At 40.8% G+C, this 27435-nt stretch overlaps 2 protein-coding genes across 2 annotated transcripts; both read left to right on the top strand.

The window, feature by feature from the left end:
- The first annotated feature begins 138 nt into the window (after nucleotides 1–138).
- Nucleotides 139–13731, top strand: LOC148349093 (cell division cycle protein 23 homolog). Its single transcript, XM_088321722.1, has 16 exons — nucleotides 139–276; nucleotides 1322–1397; nucleotides 2552–2689; nucleotides 2764–2806; nucleotides 2878–2983; nucleotides 3107–3239; nucleotides 3320–3497; nucleotides 6081–6178; nucleotides 6252–6333; nucleotides 6401–6554; nucleotides 6620–6739; nucleotides 6823–6898; nucleotides 9514–9575; nucleotides 9636–9714; nucleotides 13290–13409; nucleotides 13486–13731. Exons 1-16 carry the CDS (start codon nucleotides 164–166, stop codon nucleotides 13639–13641), a joined length of 1734 nt encoding a protein of 577 aa, XP_088177848.1. The 5' UTR covers nucleotides 139–163; the 3' UTR covers nucleotides 13642–13731.
- Nucleotides 13732–16407: 2676 nt separating this feature from the next.
- Nucleotides 16408–26202, top strand: LOC148349092 (diamine acetyltransferase 1-like). The gene is made up of 6 exons (XM_088321407.1): nucleotides 16408–16658; nucleotides 19778–19829; nucleotides 19904–19987; nucleotides 21808–21909; nucleotides 22000–22040; nucleotides 25051–26202. Exons 1-6 carry the CDS (start codon nucleotides 16593–16595, stop codon nucleotides 25216–25218), a joined length of 513 nt encoding a protein of 170 aa, XP_088177533.1. The 5' UTR covers nucleotides 16408–16592; the 3' UTR covers nucleotides 25219–26202.
- Nucleotides 26203–27435: the final 1233 nt, after the last annotated feature.

The raw sequence follows: 27435 nt of genomic DNA, 5'->3' as shown, positions 1-27435 counted from the left end.
CATAATTGCAAAAAAATAGGTGCTAAGAACGATAAAATATAATATTTAATATAAATAAGGACGCTACTGTGCGTCAAGAATAAGTACGAAAAGCGACATTAACGTCACGGGGCGGGGCAACATGTCAAAAAAGTCAACCAATAGCGAGCCTTCTTTGACAAATATGAACATGGCGGCGCTCCATGATGATTTTAGAGACCTAGTTCAAATCAAGAAGCAACTCCTGTCTGTTGCATGTTTGTGTGAAGAGAGAGGACTTTTACACAGCGCTAAGTGGTAACAAAGACTTTAAGACATTGTTTGGGGAAGGGACTTATTTTGCCTGTCCTGACGCTGCGGTGAAGTTGCCTGTTAGCATGTTAGCATTTCTTTTATCACAACAAACTAAAATCGTAAACACTAAACCATCAGATGACGCGTGTATGTTAAAGTATTTTATCTGTGCTATTTATGCGAGCGTAGTAAAGCAATGCGTTAAACTAACATTAACATAGTTAGGTGGACTAAGATGAGTTTTCTTTAAAGCACATAAAAAATGAACATTGTCTAATCTCATCCCATCTCATTAGCTGCACCGCTTATCCTCAGTAGGGTCGCGGGGGTGCTGGAGCCCATACCAGCAATTATCGGGCAGTGGGCAGGGGACACCCAGAACCGGTTGCCAGCCAATCGCAGGGCACACAGGGACAGACAACTCGCTCGCTCGTTCACACCTAGGGACAATTTGGACCGGCCAATCCACCTGAAATGCATGTCTTTGGAATGTGGGAGGAAACCCACGCAAGCACGGGGAGAACATACAAACTCCGCACAGGAAGTCCGGTAGCTGGATTTGAACCCACACAAGAGGTTCCCAAGACCTTAGAACTGTGCCGCACACGCGGTAACCACTGCGCCGCCGTGCTGCCCATGAACATTGTATTATTTTAAATGGAAATGTTTGCACGGCGGGGCAGTGGTTAGCGCGTGTGCGGCACAGTTCTGAAGTCATGAGGTCGAACCTCCTGTGTGGAGTTTGCATGTTCTCCCCGCGCTTGTGTGGGTTCCCTCCGGGCATTCCACATTCCAAAAACATGCATGTCAGATTAATTGGCCGGTCCAAATTGTCCCTAGGTGTGAATGAGCGAGCGAATTGTATGTCCCTGTGTCCCCTGCGTCTGTCTGGCAACCAGTTCAGGGTGTCCCCTGCCTACTGCCCGAGGATGGCTGGGATGGGCTCGAGCACTCCCGCGACTCTACTGATAAGCGGTGCAGATAATGGATGGATGGATATGTTCGACTTCATGAGTCATGACACGCCACCATTGCCTTTTCTATTTAGGGCTTCCGAGTTGGCCTTTGCTTTGGATCCTCTTCCCAAAGATGCATTACCATCATCACCACAGCCCTTTTCAGAGGTTTGTACTCTTACTAAACTGAAAGTACTTAGAGTTTCATAGTGGCTTCTGATAAATGACCAACGAGCAGTGGCGTCACCCGACATCAGTGGCAGGGGGCGCGTAAAATGCATGGGGGGAAGGCACAACCACTATCACCTCAATTTCATTTGCAAAACACTGATGCACGTTATACATAACCAACAGTGTTCTGGTGGTTCCAGCTGCATTTTACTACAGGTTTCATTATTTAAAACAATAGACAGCCAGCTCCCTTCTAGACGCTTTTTTTTCTTTTTTGATTAATCAATGTGCATTTTTTGCCCATGGATTCTATGCTGTTGACTTTAAATTTATTGACTATATGAGAGGTTGAACAAGTTTTTTTTAATGTTTTAGATTTTGAAAATCTAATTTTTTTTCAGGGATGTGTTTTACAATTTAGTTTAAAAAAAAAACACACTTTAGTTTATTCTTGTATTTTGTCGTTTATTTGTTGCCACACTGGAAAGTCAATATGTATTTTGAGTTGACCTTTTGTTGTTCCACGCAGGGATTACAGTTGCTTTACTTAAAGGTTGCTATGTATTAAAACGTTCGGAGTTTAAACGTGTTAAAAGTTCACTGGAGGGTGAAAAAGTAAATGCTATTATAATATAGTAAAATAATATTTTTTTTAAAAATCATTCATTTTGTGAATATTACATTATTGTTGGTATACTGACTAAAGGGAGAGTCTTTTTTTCTTTTTCTAGTTTTTTTAAGTACTTCTGCTTTTTTGTCTTTTATCCCTTTTTCTTTATTTTCCTTGTTTTTATAGTTTTCTTCTTTTGTTCATTTTCCTACATCCACTTTTCTTTTGGTGGGCACAGCACATGTGTGGTAGGGCACTGCCCACCCATGACCCCCTCTGGTAACATCCCTGCCACTGGGATGATTACCAGGAGGGAGGATTTGTGTCATGCGTGGTGGTTCTTTTCTCCACCATGCCTAAAATAAACAGCACAAGACAGTGCCATTTGAATTGTCCAATAATATTTTTATACAGTATGTATTAGGAGCAATCCAAATATATACTGTAAGTTGTTTCAGGCTACTACACATGGAATAACTGAAATGACATCTATCTGAAACCTGGCTACTGTTTGTTGTTTTTGCATGTTGTGCACTTACAGGAGGACGTACGAGACCTAGACGCACTCACACTGGCTAAATCCTACTGGGATTTGAAAGAGTACGACCGCGCCGCTTACTTTTTAAAGGGCTGCAACAGTCAGAAGGCTTACTTCCTTTACATGTATTCACGTTATCTGGTAACACTTCAACACTCATTTTTACACTTGAGAAGTCAACGGATCATTCATTTTTGTTTCTTTTTTTTTTGCAGTCTGGTGAAAAAAAGAAGGATGATGAGACGGTTGACAACTTGGGTAAGAATTGTAAAGAAAAAAACTCACTTTGGGGGGTTGTTGAATCATAAGCACAACATACTTGTTCTTAGGTCCTTTGGAGAAGGGTCAGGTGCGCAACGAAGCTTTGCGAGAACTGAGAGTGGAGCTTAGTAAGAAGCACATGGCAGGAGAGCTCGATGGTTTTGTCCTATACCTGTAAGAAAAATTAATCATAAAAGGATTTGGTCCCAAAGTTTATTAGTGTTGCAAAATTTAAGAAATAAGATTTTAACTTTAATGCTTCTAAAACTCTTAAGCCGTACTTACTCTTAACGGCAGGTACGGAGTGGTGCTTCGAAAACTGGACCTGCTAAAGGAGGCGGTGGAAGTTTTCGTGGAGGCCATCCACGCACTCCCTCTTCACTGGGGGGCGTGGCTGGAGCTCAGCAACCTGGTCACCAATATCGAAATGGTATGTAGCCGAATTGCGATTGCCCTCTCACCACCCCTAGTGCACATAACCAGAAAGTCTTTCATCTGGTCCACCTTTAGTTGAAGTCTCTGTCCTTGGCCGACTGCTGGATGAAGGACTTCTTCATGGCCCACATGTACACGGAACTGCAGATGATCAAGGAGGCGCTGCAGAATTACCAGAACCTGATGGACGCCGGCTTTGCTAAGAGCACGTACATTACGTCGCAGATGGCCGTCGCCTACCACAACATCCGAGGTTTTTCATTTCAAATACTTTCAATTGTCTTACCCATAGTGTAGATCAGGGGTCACCAACCTTTTCTAAGCTGAAATCTTGTTTTTTGTTACTGACTAGCACAAAGGTCTATTAATTTAATATGTGTTTCTGAAATTACTAATCGTGTCATTACTATGTTCTTATTATGTTATTACCAGCGTTGGGTGCATGAAAAAAACGCTAATTAGTTACAATTACTAATTGCTTCATTTGAAAAGTAATTGCATTACACCCCAGATTACCGATACCCAAAACTAGAGCATTACTCAGTAAGTAACTACAGTATCTAGTTACAAATTACCGTATGTACTCGCATTGAAGCCGACCACCTAAAACTAAATTAAAAAAATAGACACATAATAAAATAAATAGAATACGTGTACTCCAACCTGTGGAAGAAGTGGACCCTTGATTTTTTTTTTAATTGACAAAATCATTCAATATAACAGAAAATCGAACATACTGGTAGCTTGGTTTTTCTTTCTGTTGCAAAGAAAAAGTAGATAATAAAAAACCTTTCAATGTTCAAAAAGAAGAATCGCCCCCAAAACATACAAGCCTCTGAAATAAAATAAATAATAATAATGGGCCTGACACAATTTAGAGTTAGCAGTCACAAGACCCTGAAATCCAGGTACATCATACTATGTTGTCATGTGGGAGCGAAATAGTGCAGCAAAGGCTCCCAATGAGTATAGTATTCACTGTCCCATCCTCTTGAGATGAAATTTGAATTTTTTTTTCCAATTTGAACTAAAGAAGTATGTCATACAGCCGTGTTTTAAAGGCAGGTTGTTCTCAGGCCTTCCACAAATGTAGTATCCTCCCACAGGCTATCAAAGAAGCAAAGGCTAAAACATTACCCTGAAAAGCAGTTTTCAAAAGATTGTCAGAGGACTTGCCAAAGATGGCTTAGTGCTGCGATGGATTCATATACTTCCCTAAAATATCTGAAATCCACCCAAAAAATAATCTCCAATAGTTTAGGACATGACCAGAACATATGAGTTAGGTGACAAGGACTTAGAGAGCACCTATTGCAATGTTCGTCGCTTAACTATGGAAAAATCATATGAGTCTGTTTGCTATAATAGAGTCTATGGAGTACCTTAAATTGAATAAGAGCCAGCCTTGCACAGCTAGTGGAGGAACTAATGGCTACCAGGGCGTTTTTTTCTAGTCAGCTTTTACCTTCATTAGGGTACATTTTATGTTTTCACCCAAAGGGTTGTAGAGGATGGAAACTGGACTTTTGGGTGGATGATTTGCCTCAAGAACCAAGTCAATCCTTAAGGAATTTAAGATCTGGGGAAAGGATAATGTGTGTGTTCTAGCAAAGTCCAGTAGCTGAAAGAACCGCAAATAAGTCCAGAGCTTTTCCAACCAAATACGGTGCATAATTGATCAAAAATTGAAAATATATTTTTAACATATAATATAGCACAGGCCTTGTTGCTCCAGTGTTTTAAACAGTCCATCTGTCATAGCTTGCTGTGATAAGGTAATTATTGCAGATGGGCGTCGCCTTAGGCAGTGACAGCTACTCTAAGTGTCGCCTGATTTGAGACCATAATTTTGAATGTATTTACAACCACTGTATTAGTCTAAAACTTAGAATACGGGACCGAAACAGTCCCACATGCCAGCGCTCTGAGCAATGTAGTGCAAGAATCAGCCTCCAACCAAACCTAGCTACAGTCTGTTTGCGATGCAGTGAACCAGAGTGACATTTTGTGTGTATTATTGGCCCAATAGTAAATTAGAAAGACCCAGCCCACCCACTAACCTGTTTGGTTGTGGTAAAGATTTGCCAGCTCTGGCTTGTTTGCCAGCCCAAACAAATATGGAATCCATGCTATCAATCAAAAAAGGATATCAGATAAAATACTAGGAGACATTGCAATAGATGTAGGTACTTGGGTTGTACGTTCATTTTTATGGTCTTTACCCTACCTTCAGAGAGAGAAGCAAGGAACTCTATCTTTGTAGGTCTGACTTAATTGCAGATGTAAAAGTTACCTAAAGAAATCACTAAGTGTACCTGCAGAATGTGTAATACACCCTGGTATCTCATACTAATGGGAGCAATTTTGAAAGATATTAGATTATGCAACATCTCCCTGGCCTCCCGATTAACTGGGAAAAATTCACTTTTAGAAATGTTTAGCTTGTATCCAGAAATATCACCAAATGAGAACAGTAAATCGAGAATATTTGGGATGCTTTTGAGGGGATCACAAATATAAATGAGCAGATCATCGGTATATGAGAGGTGATGTTCTACCCCGCCTTCATAATGCCTTTGAATCCAATCATTGAGTCATTGAGTTTTAAGCCATTATAATCCACGATCTGCTTTTAAAAGTAACGCACCATGTCCTAACATCCCTAAAAAAGGAAAAGTAATAGCCTTACTGGAATGCTTTCCTTTGTCGTGCGTTACTCCTGAGTCCCAACACTGGTTATTACTAAATTACACAAAGTTGAATACCCCTGCCGTAGATCAACGCTTAAACAGTGTTCCTTTGAGCCTGCTGGGGTTTAAATGTGATGTCATTGCAGATATTGACCAGGCGGTGGCATTGTTCAACAAATTGAGAGAAGAGGATCCCTATCGTATTGACAACATGGACACGTTCTCAAACTTGCTCTACGTCAAAGTAAAGCTTTTGAAAAAAATATAACGGAGCTTGTCGTGTACAAAAATGACTGTTTGATTGTGTTCTTCCACAGAACATGAAGCCAGAATTGAGTTACTTAGCCCACATTTTAGTGGAAATTGACAAGTACAGAGTGGAGACGTGCTGCGTCATTGGTTCGTATTCATCACTGGAAACTTCCCATTTGCTTGGATGGAGGTCTTTCATTGTTTTCCCCCCTAGGTAACTACTACAGTTTGCGCTCCCAGCACGAAAAGGCAGCATTATATTTCCAACGGGCCCTCAAGCTCAACCCTCGCTGTCTCAGCGCCTGGACCCTCATGGGACACGAGTATATGGAGATGAAGAACACATCAGCCGCCATTCAAGCTTACAGGTCAGTCACCGACTCGGCTTTGACGATCGCCATTGTGCTCGCGTTTGAGAGCTCTTTTCTGTCAGACACGCCATTGAAGTCAACAAGCGGGACTACCGGGCTTGGTACGGCCTAGGTCAAACGTACGAAATCCTCAAGATGCCTTTCTACTGTCTCTACTACTACCGAAAGGCCCAGCAGCTCAGGTTTGTGCCGGACTGTAAGGAGTGTTGAAACTGGGGCAAAAAACATTGCTTATAACTCACTGTTCTTTGTTTTACCTCATCAGACCCAATGACTCACGCATGTTGGTTGCACTGGGTGAAAGCTACGAAAAACTGTCCCGGACTGCTGAAGCCAAGAAGGTATATAAAATAAACAGTAGTCAGCTCCAGGCTGTATGTTTTAATTATTCATTTATTCCTGTTTTTCTCCTGTTGTGTAATATGAATGAAGTAATGATTGAAAACTTTATTTCGATCATGAACAATGATACAAAAACAACGTTAACGTGAGACGTCCGAAAAGGAGTAACAGAAGAATATGCTTATGTAATCCCACCACTACGACTTTCTCATCAATAGTGTCCACCTCAGGAATATAGATACTTACATCAGTTCGTAATACAAATCAAAAGGGAGAGGAAAAAAAATAACGCTAATAATCATCGTAATAAATATATGAAAATTACCATATGTAAATAACATGTGTATAAATGATCTGTGAAAAACACCTAGTGATCCTCAAAGCCTTCCATTTCCCTGTAGCCTGTGATTGCGCTGTTTTTGTACCACTTTTTGAACCGAGCAATGCTTGAACATTGCTTGAGCTCCGCACCCAACCCGTTCCAAAGCTTTACTGCACATTTAAAAAGTGAAAACTCTTTTAGTGTCGCGCAAACACGAAGATGTTTAAAGGTTATTTGCTCCCCGCCAATTATGATCCACAACTTTGTTAAGAAAACAATTTTTGGATGTTTCCAGGAAGGAGATTATTTTTTGTAGTGTTTCTGCAGTGCAGTGGTTCGCACATTTACCTAACATGAGAAAGGTGGAAACATGCTGGCCTGGACAGGGATGGGCGCCACCAGGCTGTACTTGCTCAAGACTCACCACAGGAAATGGTGCCCCTTCCACCCTAGTGCTTAAGGGATCCAATTCTTTCCAATGATATTTTAATTTTTCAATATATTTTTAAATTGACATGTTGTATTCTTTTTTGTATTTTTTTTTTCAAAATTGATACGTTTTCTTAAAATGGTTTTGAACCGCTCGCAATTGAAATTAATACATTATTTCCCTGTTTTAAGCAATAAATTAATATTTAGTTTAGCAGTATTCCTGTAGTTATATGTATATATTAAATGTCTTTGTATTCAGGAATCAGAATTTTCCGCGGATTTCCGCTGTTTTTGAACCCCAAAGGCATTCCGACTTTTTCACTTTTTCTCTTGCGTAGCAAACAAATTCAAAATCCTACTGTCTCACTCTTTCCTTTATTGCTCTGGCGCATCCTGGCGGCCGTTAGAAAAATTGGCCGCATTGTTGCTCAAGCTGCAGGGACTGAACTGCATTTGAACTTATCTTGCAGTATTTACAAAAAAATCAGTTATGTGGGCAAATTATTTTAATCTTCTAAAAATGTTACTTAAATGATAAATATAAGCATGGTTTTGGACAAGTAAATTGCCTAAAACCCAGGAGCTTGGGGGGGGTCGGTGGGGGGGGGGCTCCGCCCTGCTTTATTCCTGGACCCTGGCTATTTCAGCTGAAAATGAAAATCTCCATTCTGATCCCTGTGTATTATTTCAGAAGTTTTATTTTTTTGTAGTGTTTCTGTAGTATTTAGTTGTACTACTATAATTATACTTTTGTGGTATTTCTGCAGTAGTATTGTAGTAAATCCATACTAGTAATTTTGTTGTATTTCTGTATTGTTCCCATAGAATTTTCATTGATTTTTTTGTATATTTTTAGTATTTCTGTTGTAGTTTTCTGGTATTCCCATTGTAGTTTTTGTAGTATTTCTGTGGTAATATTTCTTCAGTGGTATTTTTGTAGTGTTTCTCTATGTTTTTTTTTAAGTATTTGCATAGTAGTACTGTTTAAGAATGTCTCTAAAGAAAATTAAATTTCAATCATCAATTACATCAGATCGCAATACTTGTAGAATCGCAATTATCGAAAATTGTGATAATATAGAATCGGCACCTTAGTATCGTGATACAATTGATTCGTGACTAAAGCATATCGTCCCAACCCTACTTACAAATGTCAATTATACAATGGTTGAACAGTACTGACCTCTGGGGGACGCCACGAGCAATGTTCAAGCATGACAATGTGCGTGATATCTCCTCACTTTCCATTTTGCTTCCTAATCCCCTAAAACCAAGTAACTCCTCACCCAGTGCAATACTACCCCTCTGATCCCATAACGTTCCAGTTTATTGATAACTAAATTGTGATTGATGGTGCCAAAAGCTTTTCTGAGATCTTAGCTTTTCTGAGCTTTTCCGAGATATAATTTGAAGAAATGTCTCCAGGGGTTACCTCGTATTTGTTAGATTTGTTCAATATTACAGGTAAGGATTTTATTTTCTAAGCCAGCTGCTAAACATCGGGCGGAACTTTAGGCACAGTAGTGTCCATATCTTGTGTAAAGACATGTTTTGAAGGGCAAACTGTTTATATTTTTTGCACTATGATGACTATTTTTGCACCAAATGCATATTGCACAAACCCTTAAGATACCAAACTGTATGTAACATCCTACATGCCGACATTACTTGTGTAAATTATGACTGTAACCTTATCCTCCTTGTTTTATAACCTTATCTTCTCTGTTCCTTTATCTTCTTGGCTTTTTTACCTCACTGTGAATGTGTGAAACTGGAGTGTCATGCCCAATTTCGTTGTCACAGTATGTTAAACCATTTTGTAACAATGACAATAAAGGTATATTCTATTCTATTCTACAGTGTTACTGGAGGGCATACTCCGTCGGGGATGTCGAGAAGATGGCCTTGCTCAAAATGGCCAAGTAAGTGGCAACCATTCGTGTTACACATCCGTAAGCGTTTAATATATTTCTCACATTAAGGTTGCATGAACAGCTGAACGAAAGTGACGACGCTGCTCAGAGCTACATGCTTTTTGCCCAAGACGTCTTCTCCTGTGGGGTAAGCTTTTTAACACAAACGCCACATTAGACAGACAAGCTTTTAAAAGTAGGGCTGCAACAATTAGTCGATGTTGTTGACAAAAATAGATAATAGAAATAATAGACAAGGAAATTCAATCTCGAGTATTGTAGCCAGACACATTTTTCCAACAGAGAGAGGAATCCCTACATGATCATAATCTCTACTGAGAGTCGCTCATGCGCAATAGCCTATAGCGTCTTTGTCTCGAGCAGTAACGTAAACAAACCAAAATGCCGGCATCAAAATCAACTTTACCAAAACTTGTAAAGTCTGGGAGCATTTTAGCCTGAGTACTGGCAATAAAAAAGTTTTCAAGGCAGACACAGCGATAGGTTGGTGATGCACAAGCATTTAAAAAGTACAAAGTCTGACTCGCCTTGGTTCACATAATTCAGGCTAATACGGATTTTATGACGTGCATTGTACATTTTATATGTGTATATTTCTCCATAAAAGAGAGCCTGAGTGTTATGCAAGGCTGTGACTGACAAACCTGTTAGAAATGGAATGCGTGCAGTCTGAAAAACAAAGGTCAGTTGTTAAAACTGATTTCAAACTCTTGAAAATAGTTTGTACTTTTTGTTACAGACTTAACAGTTGACCATGAAACGGACATCATATTTGTTGTATTTACTGTTCTACTGCTGCTAATGTGCCTGTTATTGGTTGGCAGGGATAACAAATGTTTACTGTATTTTCTGGACTATAAGTTGCTCTGGAGTTGAAGTCTCTACAGCCAAAAAATGTTTAATTAAGAAGGGAAAAAAACCTACAGTATGTTAGAAAGGTTAGTACACCCCACATGTCTACAGATAATTCATGATAGTGTTTAGTTGTACAACACTGAAGAAACATCGCTTTGACACAATGAAATTAAATGTGTAAAGCTATTATAAGAGTGTAAATTTATTTTAACCTTCAAAAAACTCAAAATATAGCCATCGATAACAAAACCCCTTTGAAACAAAAGTGAGCACACCCTAAAGTGAAAGTTCCTGAAGTACTTCCAGGCTGACCCACACCTCTTTAATCTCCCCAGCACACTCCTGCCCCTATCTTTTTTAGATATCATTTAGATGTGATGTTGTGCACGTTCACTCAGCTTCTTTGGACATCTAACACAAGCCCTGTTGTGAGTACATCCTGTTTTTTTTTAAACACTGGAGGATCTTGGCCACTGTAGTGCAGCCCATTTTCAGGGTGTTGGCAATCAGCCTTATGTAGTGCCACAATTCATTTTTAAGGTCCCCAGAGAGTTCCTTGCCATGGTGTGCCATTTTGGGAGTTTCAGTGACCGATATGATAGTGTACTACAAATTGAACACACCTGCTCAATATTCATACCTGAGACCTAGCAAGAGTAACAAGTCTCATTTTATCTTGGAAAATGACAAGTAGTGCTTTGTTTGGACATATCTAGGTGTCGTGTCTTTGAGGTGTACTCTCTTTTGATGCCGGGCGTTAAGTTAATGATAGCTCTATTTTTAGGTTTTTTTTTCCGGGGGAAATATAAATTTATTTTGCTATAAAAGCTTTACACAGACCTATCTTAATTATGTCTATGCGATGTTTCTTTAATGTTTGTTAATTAAACATTGTAAAAAATATCTGCAGAAATGTGAGGGGTGTACTCACTTTTGTGACATACTGTATGTCGCACCGGAGTATAAGTCGCATTTTGGGGGGAAATTCATTTGATAAAACCCAACATCAGAAACATACATGTCATCCTTCAGGGCAATTTGAAATTAAACAGAGGCCTGAACAAGTTTGTAGGTATCCGAAGGTTACACGATTGACATGCCTGTTAATTTCAGTATGGACGTAACGTATTAAGAGTTATTCAGATAACTTTAGAATGAATAACATGATCTTTTTTTTTTCCAGTGCCATTTTTGTTCAGTCATATGTATAAATTAGAAATTCCTTTTGAGCAAGTTCAATATATTTATATTTATATTTATCTTCTGAACGTTTGTGTCCCGATAACCAGTAGTAAGAAAAGGTGGGGTCATGTCGCCAAAGTAAATATTTTCAACCTGGTCAGAAGCGATAACTATTAAAGGTGCAAATTCTAGGTGCCTTACTGTTCTATTACATTGACCCCAGAAAACGAGGTACGAAGTCATTTTAGTGACGTTTGTGCGAGTGAATTATGCTAGGGGGGAACATTTGTCGGCACAACATGGCAAGGTTGAAATGATCAACACAGGACTAGAGTGCTTTTTGTGGTTGAGTGTGAAAATAACATGTGAAATGTTATACCTGGTAATACTGGAGCGTAAGTCGCACCCCAGGCCAAACTATGAAAAAAAACCTGCGATCGGAAAATAGGGTACGAGATTTCAATTTATGATTCTTTTGCCCGTCCCTAAAAATGGACAGATTTGTATTTATAGATTTATGTCTCTTGTGAAAATACACACTTTCTCAAGGTTTCTTCATTTTCCTCATGTTGAGGTTTTTGAGTTTTTCCTTGCCTTCATGTCGGTTTTAGATCAGGGGATGGTGTCATAATAGTCCGTGGTTTGCAATAATCTGTGGTCTGTGCAGCCCTTTGAGACTGTCCCTTCTCAAGGTTTCTTCATTTTCCTCATGTTGAGGTTTTTGAGTTTTTCCTTGCCCACATGTAGGTTTTTAGATCAGGGGATGGTGTCATAATAGTCTGTGGTTTGCAATAATCTGTGGTCTGTGCAGCCCTTTGAGACTGTCCCTTCTCAAGGTTTCTTCATTTTCCTCATGTTGAGGTTTTTGAGTTTTTCCCTTGCCTTCATGTAGGTTTTAGATCAGGGGATGGTGTCATAATAGTCTGTGGTTTGCAATAATCTGTGGTCTGTGCAGCCCTTTGAGACTGTCCCTTCTCAAGGTTTCTTCATTTTCCTCATGTTGAGGTTTTTGAGTTTTTCCTTGCCTTCATGTAGGTTTTAGATCAGGGGATGGTGTCATAATAGTCCGTGGTTTGCAATAATCTGTGGTCTGTGCAGCCCTTTGAGACTCTTTGTGATTAAGGGCGTCACAAATAAACCTGACATGACCTGCCTATTAGGGTGTTTTCATTTTACTGTTGTATGAATCTAAAGTAGCAGTAGCTCAGGAGGTAGAGCGCTTGTCTTGGGATCAAGAGATCCCAGTTCGAATCCCAGCTTGTCCGTGTTACATGTCGAAGTGTCCTTGGGTAAGACACTGAACCCCTAATGCCCCCAATAAGCAGGTTACATGGCTGTAAGGCCGCTATTGGGAAATGTGGAGCGCCTTGGGAAGTCATTGACTTGAAAAGCGTTATATAAATGCAAATCATTTATTTCATTTCATAAAAGATCTATTTTTCATTGTAACAATTTTTCTTGTGTTTATTATTTTGCCACGTAATTAACTTTGTGCTAGATTAAAAAACTTGATAGTTATCCAATTCCTCGGCTAAACGTTTCAATAGTGGTTGACTGGTGGACTGTTAAAATAAACCTAAAACCCTACGTTCAAAAGGCGACAACATAATCCCACGAATGGCTTTTATAGCCGGCCCGAGGTCTAAAGTCCACTTGTGAACACAGGAGCAGTTGGAACACACCGAGGTCAGCACAGCCCTGAAATATCTGGGTCAGTACTTTTTCAAAAACAAACTCTACGACGAGGCGTCCGTCTGCGCGCAGTGCTGCTGCGACTACAACGACGTGAGCCCCCCCACACACACACACGACTTCATTCCATCTCTTAAGAGGCGCCCCTGAGCTCTCTATCTTTTTGCAGACGCGGGAAGAAGGGAAAGCTCTGCTGAGGCAGATCTCTCAAGCCAAAGACCAGATGGAGACGCCGCCGTGTGACCTGTTTGGGCGACTCTCCAATAACAGTGCGACGCCTTTTAGGCGGGTGTCGCCACTTAACCTCTTCCCCTTCACTCCCTGACGCTCTTGCTTTCGTTTTATGCGGAGGACGGTCTGTATCGTGTTATAAATACTGATTTTTTTTCTATTAAAACCACACTTGTACATAAAATGTGCTCTTTTTTTTAAGTTATTAAAATCCATGGAACCCCACGCCCTTTAGGAGGGTGTCACCACTCAACTTCATCCCCTTCACACTTGCAGAGTGTTTATGCAGTCTGAATTGTGTCACAGATACTGAATGTTTTCTATTAAAACCACACTTGTACATACAGTGAAGAAAATAAATACCGTATTTTCCGCACTATAAGGCGCACCTAAAAGCCTTTATTTTTTTCAAAAACTGACCATGCGCCTTATAATACAGTGCGCCTTATATATGGATCAATATTAAGTCGCAAGGTCTCGCAACGAAGGCATGCAGCCGCCGACTAGATTTTTCCTCGTATGCGATGTGGTCCGCGGTGTATGCTGGGATACATATGCCGGCGTTCCATTTCCCAGCCAATGTGTCAATCATCATTTGAATCGATCACTATTGGCTAAAGTTATTCGGAGGTAAAGGGGGTGGATCCTTTTTATCATTTACAGGCTCGCATAGGCTAAAGGGGCAAAACAAAGCCTGCAATTGGCCGAAAAAGATGAATGTGAATAGCATGTTTGGTTGTCTACGGCATAGAGAAAACATGTTTTACCATTCTGTATCTGTAAATATTTTACTCTCCTGGATTTACTACACTCACGGATATAAGAGGACCATGGTTGCACATTATTATTGAACGCAACGACATCGGTGAGCTACTCCGGCTATATATTTTCCTGGTATCTTGTTTTAGAACGATTTTGATGTTTCTGTGATGCGTCTTTTTTAAATTAAACTCAATTCCAAGTGTTTATTGTCATATGCACAGTAAAGTTGCGAGTGAAAAAGAAAATAGAAAGTAAGGAATGGTTGGCATTTCTTGAATCCCAAGACTTTAACCTTCCGAATGATATTTGGAACTTTGAGTGACATCGTACAGACACTGTTTCCGTACATGTCTGAGACACGTATTTGCTTCTTTGCAAGCTTTCGGAATGTTAAGGGGGTAATAGGTTTGATTGAACTATCTGACTGTTTTGTCGACGTTCCCATTGTAGCGCCTTATAATCCGGTGCGCCTTATGTATGGAAGATATAGGACCAAAAACTATTTTTTGGGGGTGCGCCCTATAGTGCGGAAAATACGGTATTTGAACACCCTGCTATTTTGCTATATATCCCACTTAGAAATCATGGAGTGGTCTGAAATTGTCATCATTGGTGCATGTCCACTGTGAGGGTGATAAACTAAAAAGAAAAATCCAGAAATCACAATGCATGATTTTTTTAACTATTTATCTGTGTTATACAGCTGCGAATAAGTATTTGAACACCTGGTATCATCTAGAATTCTGACCCTGAAAGAAGTCAACCTGCACTCCATGTATTATCCAGAATCAGATGGACCTGTTTGAGGTCACTAGCTGCTTAAAGACACCTGTCCCCCCCATACAAGAAGACCAAAGAGCTGTCCAAAGACACCAGAGACAAAATTGTAAACCTCCACAAGGCTGGAAAGGGCGACAGAGCAATTGCCAAGCAACTTGGTGAAAAAAGGTCCACTGTTGGAGCAACATGAGGGTTGGCCATCTTGCTGCCACAGGTACACCCCAAATAAACCCCAAAACTTTTTGTTTCCTTCTTTTAGTTTTTCTTTTTTTCTTGCTAGTTTTATTTAGTTCCACTTCTGTTTTTAATCCTTCTCTTTTTCATTTTCTTTCTGGTTTTCCTTGTTTTCTTTTCCTCTCGGCTTCTGTGACTTTTTCAGCTCTAAATGGAATAAAAACGTATACTAGAAATACGACAGGACACGCTCGACTTACGGCAATAGCTTCGATGGTGATAGAGAAGAACTTCTTGATGGTACTGAAATGCATGGATAATCTGTATAGCAGAGTAATTGAAATCTTGAGGAAAGAAAGGAGAATGGATTTTGATTTCTACTATGTGTCACAACTGTAGCTGCAGTAAACGTTTTATAGCCATTGAGGGTTGGAATGATTGAGACATAACACTACTGATGTCGGGACCAGAACGGAAACAGGACCCAATTGCGTTACGTTTCTCTCAAGTTTCATTGATGGGAAGAGGAAGGGCTGCGCCCACTCTCTCATAATCGGATGGTGCTTCGAACACGGAAGTGGCGAGTGATGGCGGGATCAGGGACGAAAAAACAGGTCGATAACCGGGACAGAAGAGCAAAAACGTGGTCGGGATCGGAAACGAGTCGTAAGCCAGAACGGGAGAGCAGACGTAGTCGGGAACAAAAAGGGGTCGTAAGCCGGGACGGGAGAGCAGACGTGGTCAGGATCCAAACAGGTCGTAGCCGGAGACAAACGGGAGCAAAAACGGGACCAGTGGGAGTCAGAGTCGAAAAAGGCTTGCCTAGTATACACGGAGATTCACAGACGGACTAACCCCAGGGGATTGACAGGACGGGGTTCAAATAGTGACATGGAGCCAATCAGAACCCGCGGCGGTTGGCGCCAAATGAACGGGCACATGTGAATCGTGACAACTGAAGGCCTAGGTGTGAAATGCACAGGCCGCAAACGGCACTTTTATTTCCCTTAAACATTGACTGGAACTTTTTCAAGGTCGGATTAATGTTTACCTACCTGGCGCCCTGTTCTCATAGCTTCAGAGATAAGTTCCATATACGACAGGATGCACCTTCCATTATCCCCATATAAGGATTGTTTTTCCATTCTCAGCACTATATATATTCTCTGCAGAACATGTGACGCAATCACAACGCCGAGCATTCAGTCTATGCTGCTTTCTCGAGTTCACCGGGGGGTTATCTCCTGAGCCGCGGATGAAGAAACTAATTTTGCTTTTATTCACATTTAGAGGGATAGTAAGCAAAGGGAAAAAGGGCAAAAAAAGAAAATGGCCGATTTTATATTACGGACGGCCCAACCGGACGACGTGTGCGATATCTTGCGACTTATAAAGGTGAGTCTGTTATGACGTGGAGCAAATGGCAGGGTTGGGTAGGGTTACTTTAACTGGATTACTTTCAATGACTTTTGGATGACTCCAATACCAAATATGTTAATAAAAGACAAAAGAAACTAAATATGAATAAAATGATGACTCACAACACGTGGTCAGCTTTCCCTCCTGGCTTTGATCTCCTTTTTTTCGTTTTGAATGGGTTTGGTTTCATCATATTGGCCACAATTAAAACAAAATGATATATAAGGAGCGCGTTTTAAGCAATGAATTTGATATTTGTAGAATTACCACAGTAGTATTTTTAATAGTATTTTGAAGTATTTCTCGTCCGCAGTGGTGAAAGCTGTCCAGAGTTGTGTCCTCAGGGGTGAACCTGCGACCCAGGCGGTTCAGGAATCCATTAACAGTAGTATTTCTGCAGCCAGATTTTTGTAGTATTTCTGTAGTATTATCGGAATTTTGTTAAGTCGTATTTTTGTATTATTTCCATTGTAGAACTTTTGTAGTATTACTGTAGTTGTTTTTTGTAGTACTGTAGTTCTGTCGGGATATTTCTGTAGTAGGATTTCGTAGTATTTCTGGCATAAGATTTTTGTAATATAGTATTACTGAAGTGGTAGTTTTTAGTATTTCTATTGTTATATGTTTGTCATATTTTTGTAGTGTTTCAATAGTAGTACTTTTGTAGCATTTCCCAAGCAGTATTTTTATAGTATTTCAATAGTATACTTTTGTCATATATCTGTAGTACTGTTGTTGTATTACTTTAGGAATATTTTTGTATTTTAATAATACTTTAGTTTTAGGTATTTCTGCTGAAGTATTTTTTAGGTATTTCCGTGGTATTTTTGTAGTATTTTTATAGTATTATTTTCTTAGTATTTTATTGCATATTTATAATATTACTGTAGTTGTATTTTTTAATATATACGTTGTAATATTTCTTTTGTAGTATCTTTTTATTACAGTATTACTGTAGTAGAATTTTTGTAGTATTTTTTACTTTTCAGAATGAAAGTAAAATAACATATGAGGTTCCTCTTCTTAAGCACTAAATCTGGTATTTACTTTTCTAGTAATTTTGTCGTAGTTTTGTAGTACGGTATTTCTGTCGTAATATATTTCTGTAGAAATATTTTTGTCTTATAGCATTACTATAGTGATTTTTTTGTAGTATTTCTGCAGAAAATTTTTAAAAATATATTTCCTATAGTGGTATTTTTCTAGTATTTCTACACTATTATATAAATACTCCATTTGATATTTAGTTTTGTAGTATTTTGTAGATGTTATTGTAGTATTTCTATTGTTTGTAATATTTCCGTAAAAATATTTTTGTCTTATGGCATTACTATAGTGATATTTTTGTAGTATTTCTGCAGAAGATTTTTAAAAAAATGTTTCCTATAGTGGTATTTTTCTAGTATTTCTACACTTTTAGATAAGTACTCCATTTGATATTTAGTTTTGTAGTAATTTTGTAGATGTTATTGTAGTATTTCTATCGTTTGTAATATCGTTTGTAATATTTCCGTAGAAATATTTTTGTATTATAGCATTATTGTTGTGATATTTTTGTAGTTTTTCTGCGGAAGATTTTTTGAAAAATATTTCCATAGTGGTATTTTTCTAGTATTATAATATTCCCAATCAAACATTTGATATTTACTTTTGTAATATTTCTGTAGTAGTATTTTTGTTGTAGACACACAAAGGGACATATAATTTTATCAGTAGTATTTTATTTATTATTGTTAATATATTTTCATTATATTTTGATTGATTTCGTTTAGCAGGCCGTATTAAAAAAAGCCTAATGGCCCACTGACTATCTTTCTTTGTCTTTCTCTATTTCTCTTTCTCTCTGTCTCTCTTGGTCTCTCTCCCCTCTCTCTCTGCCTTCCCATCTCTTTTTCTCTTTCTCTCTCTTTGTCTTTCTCTCTTCCTCTCATTCTCCTTCCCTCTCTCCTTCTTCCCTTCTCTAACTTTCTCTCTCTCTCTCTCTCTCTGACTCTTTTTTGTCTTTCTCTCTTTCTCCCCCCCCCTCTCTCTCTGTCTTACGATTTCTCTGTCTTATGATTTCTCTTATTCTCCTCTCTCTCCTTCTCTTGCTCTTTGTCTTTCCATTTCTCCCTTTCTCGCTCTCTCTCTTGCTCCATCTAACTTTCTCCCTCTCTCTCTCTCTCTCTCTCTCTCTCTGGCTATCTTTCTTCGTCTTTCACTCTCTTTCCCTGACCTCTCTCTCTGCCTCCCCATCTCTCTCTCTATCTACCTCTCTCTCTTTGTCTTTCTCTCATTCTCCTTCCCTCTCTCCCTCTTCCCTTCTCTAACTTCTCTCTTTCTCCCTCTCTCTTTTTTTGCTCTCTAACCGTCTTTTTTTCTGTCTCTCTCTCTCTCTCTTTCTCTGTCTTACGATTTCTCTTGTTCTCCTCTCTCTCCCTTTCTTGTTCTTTCTCTTTCTCCCTTTTCTCGCTCTGTCTCTCTTTCTCCATCTAATGTTCTCCCTCTCTCTTTCTCATTCTCCTTCCCTCTCTCCCTTCTCTAACTTTCTCTCTCTCCCCATTTCTCTCTCTCTCTCTCTCTGTCTTACAATTTCTCTTGTTCTCCTCTCTCTCCCTTTCTTGATCTTTCTCTTTCTCCCTTTCTCGCTCTGTCTCTCTTTCTGCATCTAGTGTTCTCCCTCTCTCTTTCTCATTCTCCTTCCCTCTCTCCCTCTTCCCTTCTCTAACTTTCTCTCTCTCCCCATTTCTCTCTCTCTCGCTCTCTCTCTTTCTTTATCTGTCTTACGATTTCTCTTGTTCCCCTCTCTCTCCCTTTCTTGATCTTTCTCTTTCCCTTTCTCCCTTTCTCGCTCTGTCTCTCTCTCTCCATCTAACTTTCTCCCTCTCTCTCTCTCTCCCTCTCTCTGGCTATCTTCGTCTTTCTCTCTCTGCCTCCCCATCTCTCTATCTATCTCCCTCTCTCTCCTTGTCTTTCTCTCTTCCTCTCGTTCTCATTCTCTCTTTGTCTTTCTTTCTCTCTCTTTCCTTCTCTCTCTTTTTTTTTTAACATAAAAATACATTAGCGGAAAATGAATTGCCTGTTAACTGATTTTCTTGGTTCATTTCAATTCGAAGGAACTTGCCAAATTCGAAGAGATGGAGGAGCAGGTCATCCTGACCGAGAAAGGTTTCATTTTATTACACGATAATAATATAATAATGAGAATTCGATATCCGGATTCAAATCGGTTTTCCTTTTAGAGCTACTTGAAGACGGTTTCGGAGATCATCCCTTCTACCACTGCTTGGTCGCAGAAGTTCCTGCGGAAAGGAAAACCGCCCAAGGTAATTCAACTTATTTCAATAAGCCGGACTCGAAAAATTTAAATAGATCAGGGGTGTCAAACTCATTATGACTCAGGGGCCACACGATAGAACAAACATTCTGTCAAGGGGGCGTATTAGTAGATTAAAAAGAAAGAAAAAGAGAGATAAAGAAATAAGAGAAAGAGGGAGGGAAAAGAAGAGAGGGCGGTACAAAGAAAGAAAAAGAGAGAGGGGGAGAGAGCGTGAGAAACAAAAGATAAAAAGTCGCGAGAGAGGGGGAAAAGAAAGGGAGAGGCAGAAAGAAATCCAAAGAGAAATAAAAAGACGGAAAGAGAGAAAAGAGAAAAGAAAGCGCGAAGGGTAGGAAGAGAGAAAGAGAAAAGAGAGAAAAGGAAAAAAGGAAGTTAGAGCAAAAGAGAGAGAAAGAGACAAAGAGCAACAAAGGAAGAGAAAAAGAGAGACACAGAGAGTGAAAGAGACAGAGTGGGAGAAAAGGGGTGGAAGAGAGAGAGAGAGAGAGAAACTAGGGTCCGAGAGAAAAAGAGAGCGAGGGAGAAAGAGAGAAAGACAAAAAAAGAGAGTCAGAGAGAGAGAGAAAGGGGGACAGAGATAAAGTTAGAGAAGGGAAGAGGGAAGGAGAACGAGAGAAAGACAAAGAGAGAGGGAGATAGGTGGGGAGGGATGGGGAGTCAGAGAGAGAGAGAATAGAGAGAAAGATGAAGATAGCCAGAGAGAGAGAGAGGGAGAAAGTTAGATGGCGAAAGAGAGACAGAGCGAGAAAGGGAAAGACAAAGAGCGAGAGAGTCAGGGAGAGGAGAATAAGAGAAATTGTAAGACAGAGAGAGAGAGAGAGAGAGAGAGAGAGATAAAGTGGGAGAGAGAGTTAGAAAGTTAGAGAAGGGAAAAGGGAGAGAGGGAAGGAGAATCAGAAGAAGAGAGAAAGACAAAGAGAGAGAAAGAGAAGGGAGTGAGATAGAGAGATGGGAAGGCGGTGAGAGAGACCAAGAGAGACAGAGAGAAAGAGAAATAGAGAAAGGTAAAAAAGGAAGTTAGAGCAAATGAGGTTGAAAGACACAGAGAGAAAGAGACCAAGAGCAACAAAGGAAAAGAAAAAGAGAGTCACAGAGAGTGAAAGAGACAGAGACAGAGTGGATAAAAGGGGTGGAAGAAAGAGAGAGAGAGAGAGAGAGAGAGAGAGAGAGAGAGAGAGAGAAAGGGAAAGACAAAGAGCAAAAGAGGGAGAGAGAGGAGAATAAGAGAAATCGCAAGACAGAGAGAGAGAGAGAGAGAGAGAAAGAGAGGGAGACAAAAAAGAGAGTCAGAGAGAGAGAGAAAATTAGAGAAGGGAAGAGGGAGAGAGGGAAGGAGAATCAGAGGAAGAGAGAAAGACAAAGAGAGAGCAAGAGAAAGGGAGAGAGATAGAGAGATGGAAAGGCAGAGAGAGAGAGGGTGAGAGAGACCAAGAGAGAAAGAAAAATAGAGAAAGGGAAAAAGGGAAGTTAGGGCAAAAGAGGTTAAAAGACACAGAGAGAAAGAGACAAAGAGCAACAAAGGAAGAAAAAAGAGAGACACAGAGAGTGAAAGAGACAGAGTGGGAGAAATGGGGTGGAAGAGAGAGAGAGAGAGAGAAATAAATACAAGAACAGTGTCTTTGTTCGAGGCACCTGGCTTTGGCAACATCAAGTTGACATATTTCAACCTGCAGCTTGTTTTTCTCTTGCGCTTCTCTGAGTGTTGTCTCGCGGGCCGGATTCAATTCCCTAGCGGGCCTGATCCGGCCCGCGGGCCGCCTGTTTGACACCTGTGAAATGGATGGTATATATTCATATATCCAACAGGACACACCGTAGTAGCCTTCGCCATGTACTACTTCACGTATGATCCTTGGATTGGAAAACTCCTGTACTTGGAAGACTTTTTCGTCATGCCGGAGTTTCGGGGTAAAAAAATTCAAACGACGGAGATTCCGAAAATGTCGCCTGACTTTTCTAATAAACGTCTTTTTTTTCTCTCCCTCGATGATTGGACAGGGTTTGGCATCGGATCGGAAATCCTGAAGGTCTTGAGTGAGGTAAAGCCAAAGTGACGTTAAAGGGACAGTGCGTTTTATTCGGGGCTGTTTGAGCTCTGGTAGAGAAATCGTTAGCGCGGTTGCCGGACAAACGGAAGAAAAAAAAAAAGAGGGAAGAGAGAAAGACAAAGAGAGAGAGAGAGAGAACGAGAGGGAAAGAGAAAGACAAAGAGAGAGAGAGAGATAGACATAGAGAGCGAGAGAAAGGGATATAGATAAAGAGATGGGGAGGCAGAGAGAGGTAGAGAAAGAGAGAATGACAAAGAAAGATAGTCAGACAAAGAGCAAGGAGGGGGCGAGAGGAGAATTAGAGAAATAGTAAGACAGAAAAAGAGAGAGGGAGGAGGAAAGAGAGTCAGAGAGAAAAAGAGAAAGAGAGAGGGAGAAAGAGGGAAAGCCAAAAAAGACAGAGTCAGAAAGAGAGAGAGAAGGGGGGAGAAAGAAATTTAGAAAGGGAAAGAGAACGAGAGAAAGACAAAGAGAGAGAGAGACGGAGAGCGCCCAAGAGAAAGGGAGAGGGGAAGGCAGTGAGAGAGGGGAGAGAGACAAAGAGACAGAGAAAAAGAGATATAGATAGAGAGATGGGGGGGGGCAAAGAGAGGGGGCAGAGAGAGGTAGAGAAAGAGAGAAAGACGAAAGACGAAGAAAGATAGACAGACAAAGAGCAAGAGAGGGAGCGAGAGGACTATTAGAGAAATAGTAAGAGAGAGAGAGAGAGAGAGAGAGAGAGGGAGGAGGAAAGAGGGTCAGAGAGAAAAAGAGAAAGAGATAGGGAGAAAGGGTAAAAGCCAAAAAAGACAGAGTCAGAAAGAGAGAGAGAAGGGGGGAGAAAGAAATTTAGAAAGGGAAAGAGAACGAGAGAAAGACAAAGAGAGAGAGAGACGGAGAGCGCCCAAGAGAAAGGGAGAGGGGAAGGCAGTGAGAGAGGGGAGAGAGACAAAGAGACAGAGAAAAAGAGATATAGATAGAGAGATGGGGGGGGCAAAGAGAGGGGGCAGAGAGAGGTAGAGAAAGAGAGAAAGACGAAAGACGAAGAAAAATAGACAGACAAAGAGCAAGAGAGGGAGCGAGAGGACTATTAGAGAAATAGTAAGACAGAGAGAGAGCGAGAGGGAGGAGGAAAGAGGAGGAGGAAAGAGGGTCAGAGAGAAAAAGAGAAAGAGAGAGGGAGAAAGAGTAAAAGCCAAAAAAGACAGAGTCAGAAAGAGAGAGAGGAGGGGGGAGAAAGAAATTTGGAAAGGGAAAGAGAACGAGAGAAAGACAAAGAGAGAGAGAGACGGAGAGCGCCCAAGAGAAAGGGAGAGGGGAAGGCAGTGAGAGAGGGGAGAGAGACAAAGAGACAGAGAAAAAGAGATATAGATAGAGAGATGGGGGGGGGCAAAGAGAGGGGGCAGAGACAGGTAGAGAAAGAGAGAAAGACGAAAGACGAAGAAAGATAGACAGACAAAGAGCAAGAGAGGGAGCGAGAGGACTATTAGAGAAATAGTAAGACAGAGAGAGAGAGAGAGAGAGAGAGAGAGAGGGAGGAGGAAAGAGGGTCAGAGAGAAAAAGAGAAAGAGATAGGGAGAAAGAGTAAAAGCCAAAAAAGACAGAGTCAGAAAGAGAGAGAGAAGGGGGGAGAAAGAAATTTAGAAAGGGAAAGAGAACGAGAGAAAGACAAAGAGAGAGAGAGACGGAGAGCGCCCAAGAGAAAGGGAGAGGGGAAGGCAGTGAGAGAGGGGAGAGAGACAAAGAGACAGAGAAAAAGAGATATAGATAGAGAGATGGGGGGGGGGCAAAGAGAGGGGGCAGAGAGAGGTAGAGAAAGAGAGAAAGACGAAAGACGAAGAAAAATAGACAGACAAAGAGCAAGAGAGGGAGCGAGAGGACTATTAGAGAAATAGTAAGACAGAGAGAGAGAGAGAGAGAGAGAGAGAGAGAGAGAGAGAGAGAGAGAGAGAGAGAGAGAGAGAGGGAGGGAGGAGGAAAGAGGGTCAGAGAGAAAAGGAGAAAGAGAGAGGGAGAAAGAGTAAAAGCCAAAAAAGACAGAGTCAGAAAGAGAGAGAGAAGGGGGGAGAAAGAAATTTAGAAAGGGAAAGAGAACGAGAGAAAGACAAAGAGAGAGAGAGACAGAGAGCGCCCAAGAGAAAGGGAGAGGGGAAGGCAGTGAGAGAGGGGAGAGAGACAAAGAGACAGAGAAAAAGAGAAATAGAGAAGGACAAAGAAAGACATTCAGAGAGAGAGAGAGAGAAAGGGAGAGGAAGAGAGAGACGAAGGGACAGAGTGAGGGAGAAAGTTAGAGAGGGAGAAAGAGAGACAGCGAGTCAAGTCAAGTCATTTTTATTTGTATAGCCCTTAATCATAAAGAGTCTCAAAGAGAGGGAGAGAGAGAATAAGAGAAATAGTAAGACAGAGAGAGAGAGAGAAGGAGAAAGAGAGAAGGACAAAAAATAGTCTGCAAGAGAGAGAAAGCGGAGAGATCAAAAGTTAGAGAGGTCAAAAGAAAGAACGTACAAAGGAAGAAAGCAAGAAAGAGAACAAGAGACAGATTGAGGGGACAAAAGAAAAACAAGAATGAAAAACATAGAAAAAGAGAGAGCAAGAGCGAGAGAGAAGAGGGGGAGAAAGACTGAAAGAGAGGTGGGATCTGGAGAGAGACAAAGAAAGACAGAGAGAAAAGAGAGAGCAAACAAGAGCGAGGGGAAGAAAACAAAAGAAAGAAAGGAAAAGATAGATCAAAAGAAAAAGAGAAAGAGATGGAAAAAGAGAGAGTGAAATACAGCTACAGCTGCTGCTTTGTGACCCCCTTAGCCTGGCTTTGCTGACAACAAGCGGCCATATTGAAAACCCCAAATCATTTTTCTCTTGCGCTTCTCCCTCTCTCTCGTCTTAGTCAATTTTGAGTCTCCATATATCGCATTCTTCCTCGTCCTTGACAGCCCTCCTTTCAGTTGCACTTACACCAAACAGTGCCATCTAGCGGCGAAACGAAACACCTTCAACGTCTCACCCGCGCATTTGTGTCCGCAGACGGCAGTGAGGACGCGGTGCAGCAGCATGCACTTCATTGTGGCGGAAAACAACACAAAGTCCATCGAATTCTACAAGAGGAGAGGAGCGGCCGACCTTTCTTCCCAAGAGGGATGGCGTCTCTTCGCCATTGACAAGGACGAGCTGCTGAAAATGAGCAAGAAATAAAAAAAATACGACTCCATCTTTGTTTTGAACGGGAACCCTCAACGAAAACGACACTCGCTGTAAATCTGCTCTTAAAATAAAAGCTCATTCTTTGTAACACTCAAATGAAATTTAACATTGTAAAAGTCAAAAAAATTAGCGCTGTATCTTCTTTGTTTTGTAATAAATGTCCAGGGTTGGGTAGGGTTACTTTAACTCGATTACTTTCAATTACTTTTGGATTACTCCAATAGCAAATATGCTAATAAAAGACAAAAGACACTAAATATGAATAAAATGACTACATTGTGTGCAGGCTCATCTCATTAGCTACACCGCTTATCCTCAGTAGGGTCGCGGGGGTGCTGGAGCCCATCCCAGCAATCATCGGGCAGTGGGCAGGGGACACCCTGAACTGGTTGCCAGTCAATCGCAGCGCACACAGAGACAGACAACTCGATTGCTCATTCACACCTAGGGACAATTTGGACCGGCCAATTCACCTGAAACGCATCTTTTTGGAATGTGGGAGGAAACCGGAGTGCCCGGAGAAAACCCTTGCAAAGCACGGGGAGAACATACAAACTCCGCACAGGAAGTCTGGAGCTGGATTTGAACCCACGCAGGAGGTTCCCAAGACATGAATTGTGCCGATTTATTTTCATTTAGTTTCTGTCGCATTTGATGTTAGTTTTGCCGGAGATCAAAGAGATCAAAGCCAGGAGAGAAAGTTTACCACGTGTTGTGAGTCATCATTTTATTCATATTTAGTTTCTTTTGTCTTTTATTAGCATATTCGGTATTGGAGTCATCCAAAAGTCATTGAAAGTAATCCAGTTAAAGTAACCCTACCCAACCCTGTAAATGTCGCATTTGCTTTGAATGAAATATTTGATGAGAATTGAAAAAAAATGTTCCGGCAATATTAAAGAGAGGTTTTGGTATCCTCATTTTCACCTTTGATTACTGTTGGGAATTAAATATTAAAATGTACTGTTTACCAAATTGTTCGAATGAGTTATCTGAATGAAGTGAACTCCATCGAAATCGGCCAAATCACTAGGGTTGGAAAGGCATCATTTCCTGTGGTGTGTTTTGGGCAAGTACAGTCTAGTGCAGGGGTGTCAAACTCATTTTAACTCGGGGGCCACACGATAGAACAAACATTCTGTCGGGGGCCGGACTAGTAGATTAAAGAGAAAGAAAAAGACATAAAGAAATAAGAGAAAGAGGGAGGGAAAAGCAGAGAAGGCGGGGCAAAGAAAAAAAAGAGAGAGAGGAGAGCGTGAGAAACAAAAGAGATAAAAAGAGAAGTCATGAGAGAGGGGGAAAGAAAAGGAGAGGAAGAAAGAAATCCAAAGGGAAAAAGAAAGACAGAAAGAGAGAAAAGAGAAAAGAAAGCGTGAAGGGTAGAAAGAGAAAAGGAGAAAATGAAGTTAGAGCAAAAGAAGTTAAAAAGACACAGAGAGAGAAAGAGACTAAGAGCAACAAAGGAAGAGAAAAAGGGAGACACAGAGTGAAAGAAACAAACAGAGAGTGGGAAAAAGGGGTGGAAAGGAATAAGAGAGAGAGAGAGATAGATAGATGGGGAGGAAGAAAGAGAGGGCAGAGAGAGTGAGAGAAAGATGAAGATAGCCAGAGAGAGGGAGAAAGTTAAAAAGAGACACAGAGCGAGAAAGGGAGAAAGGGAACGACAAAGAGCAAGAAAGGGAGGGAGAGGAGAATAGGAGAAATCGTAAGAGAGAGAGAGAGAGAGAGAGAGAAAGGGGTAGAGAGAGAAAGTTAGAGAAGGGAAGAGGGAGAGAGGGAAGGAGAATGAGAGGAAGAGAGAAATAAAGAGAGAGAGAAAGAGAAAAGGAGAGAGAAAGAGAGATGGGAAGGCAGAGAGAGGGTGAGAGAAAGGGAAAAAAGGAAGTTTGAGCAAAAGAGGTTAAAAGACACAGAGAGTGAAAGAGACAGAGTGGGAGAAAAGGGGTGGAAGAGAGAGAGAGAGAGAGAGAGAAAAATAAATACAAGTACAGTGTCTTTGTGAGAGGCACCTGGCTTTGGCAACATCAAGTTGACATATTTCAACCTGCAGCTTGCTTTTCTCTTGAGTGTTGTCTCTCGGGCCGGATTCAATCCCTTAGCGGGCCTGATCTGGCACGCGGGCCGCCTGTTTGACACCTGCGGTCTAGTGGCTCTCCATGTGGATAAAACAAAGTGCATATTTCACAACAACATGGCAACATATTCAGT

Source organism: Urocampus carinirostris, chromosome 17 (assembly GCF_059441175.1).
Source record: "Urocampus carinirostris isolate Australia breed hairy pipefish chromosome 17, RoL_Ucar_1.0, whole genome shotgun sequence".
Lineage (NCBI taxonomy): Eukaryota > Metazoa > Chordata > Actinopteri > Syngnathiformes > Syngnathidae > Urocampus > Urocampus carinirostris.
The sequence above is the reverse complement of the archived record's forward strand: the minus strand, read 5'-3'. Positions and strand labels throughout refer to the sequence as shown.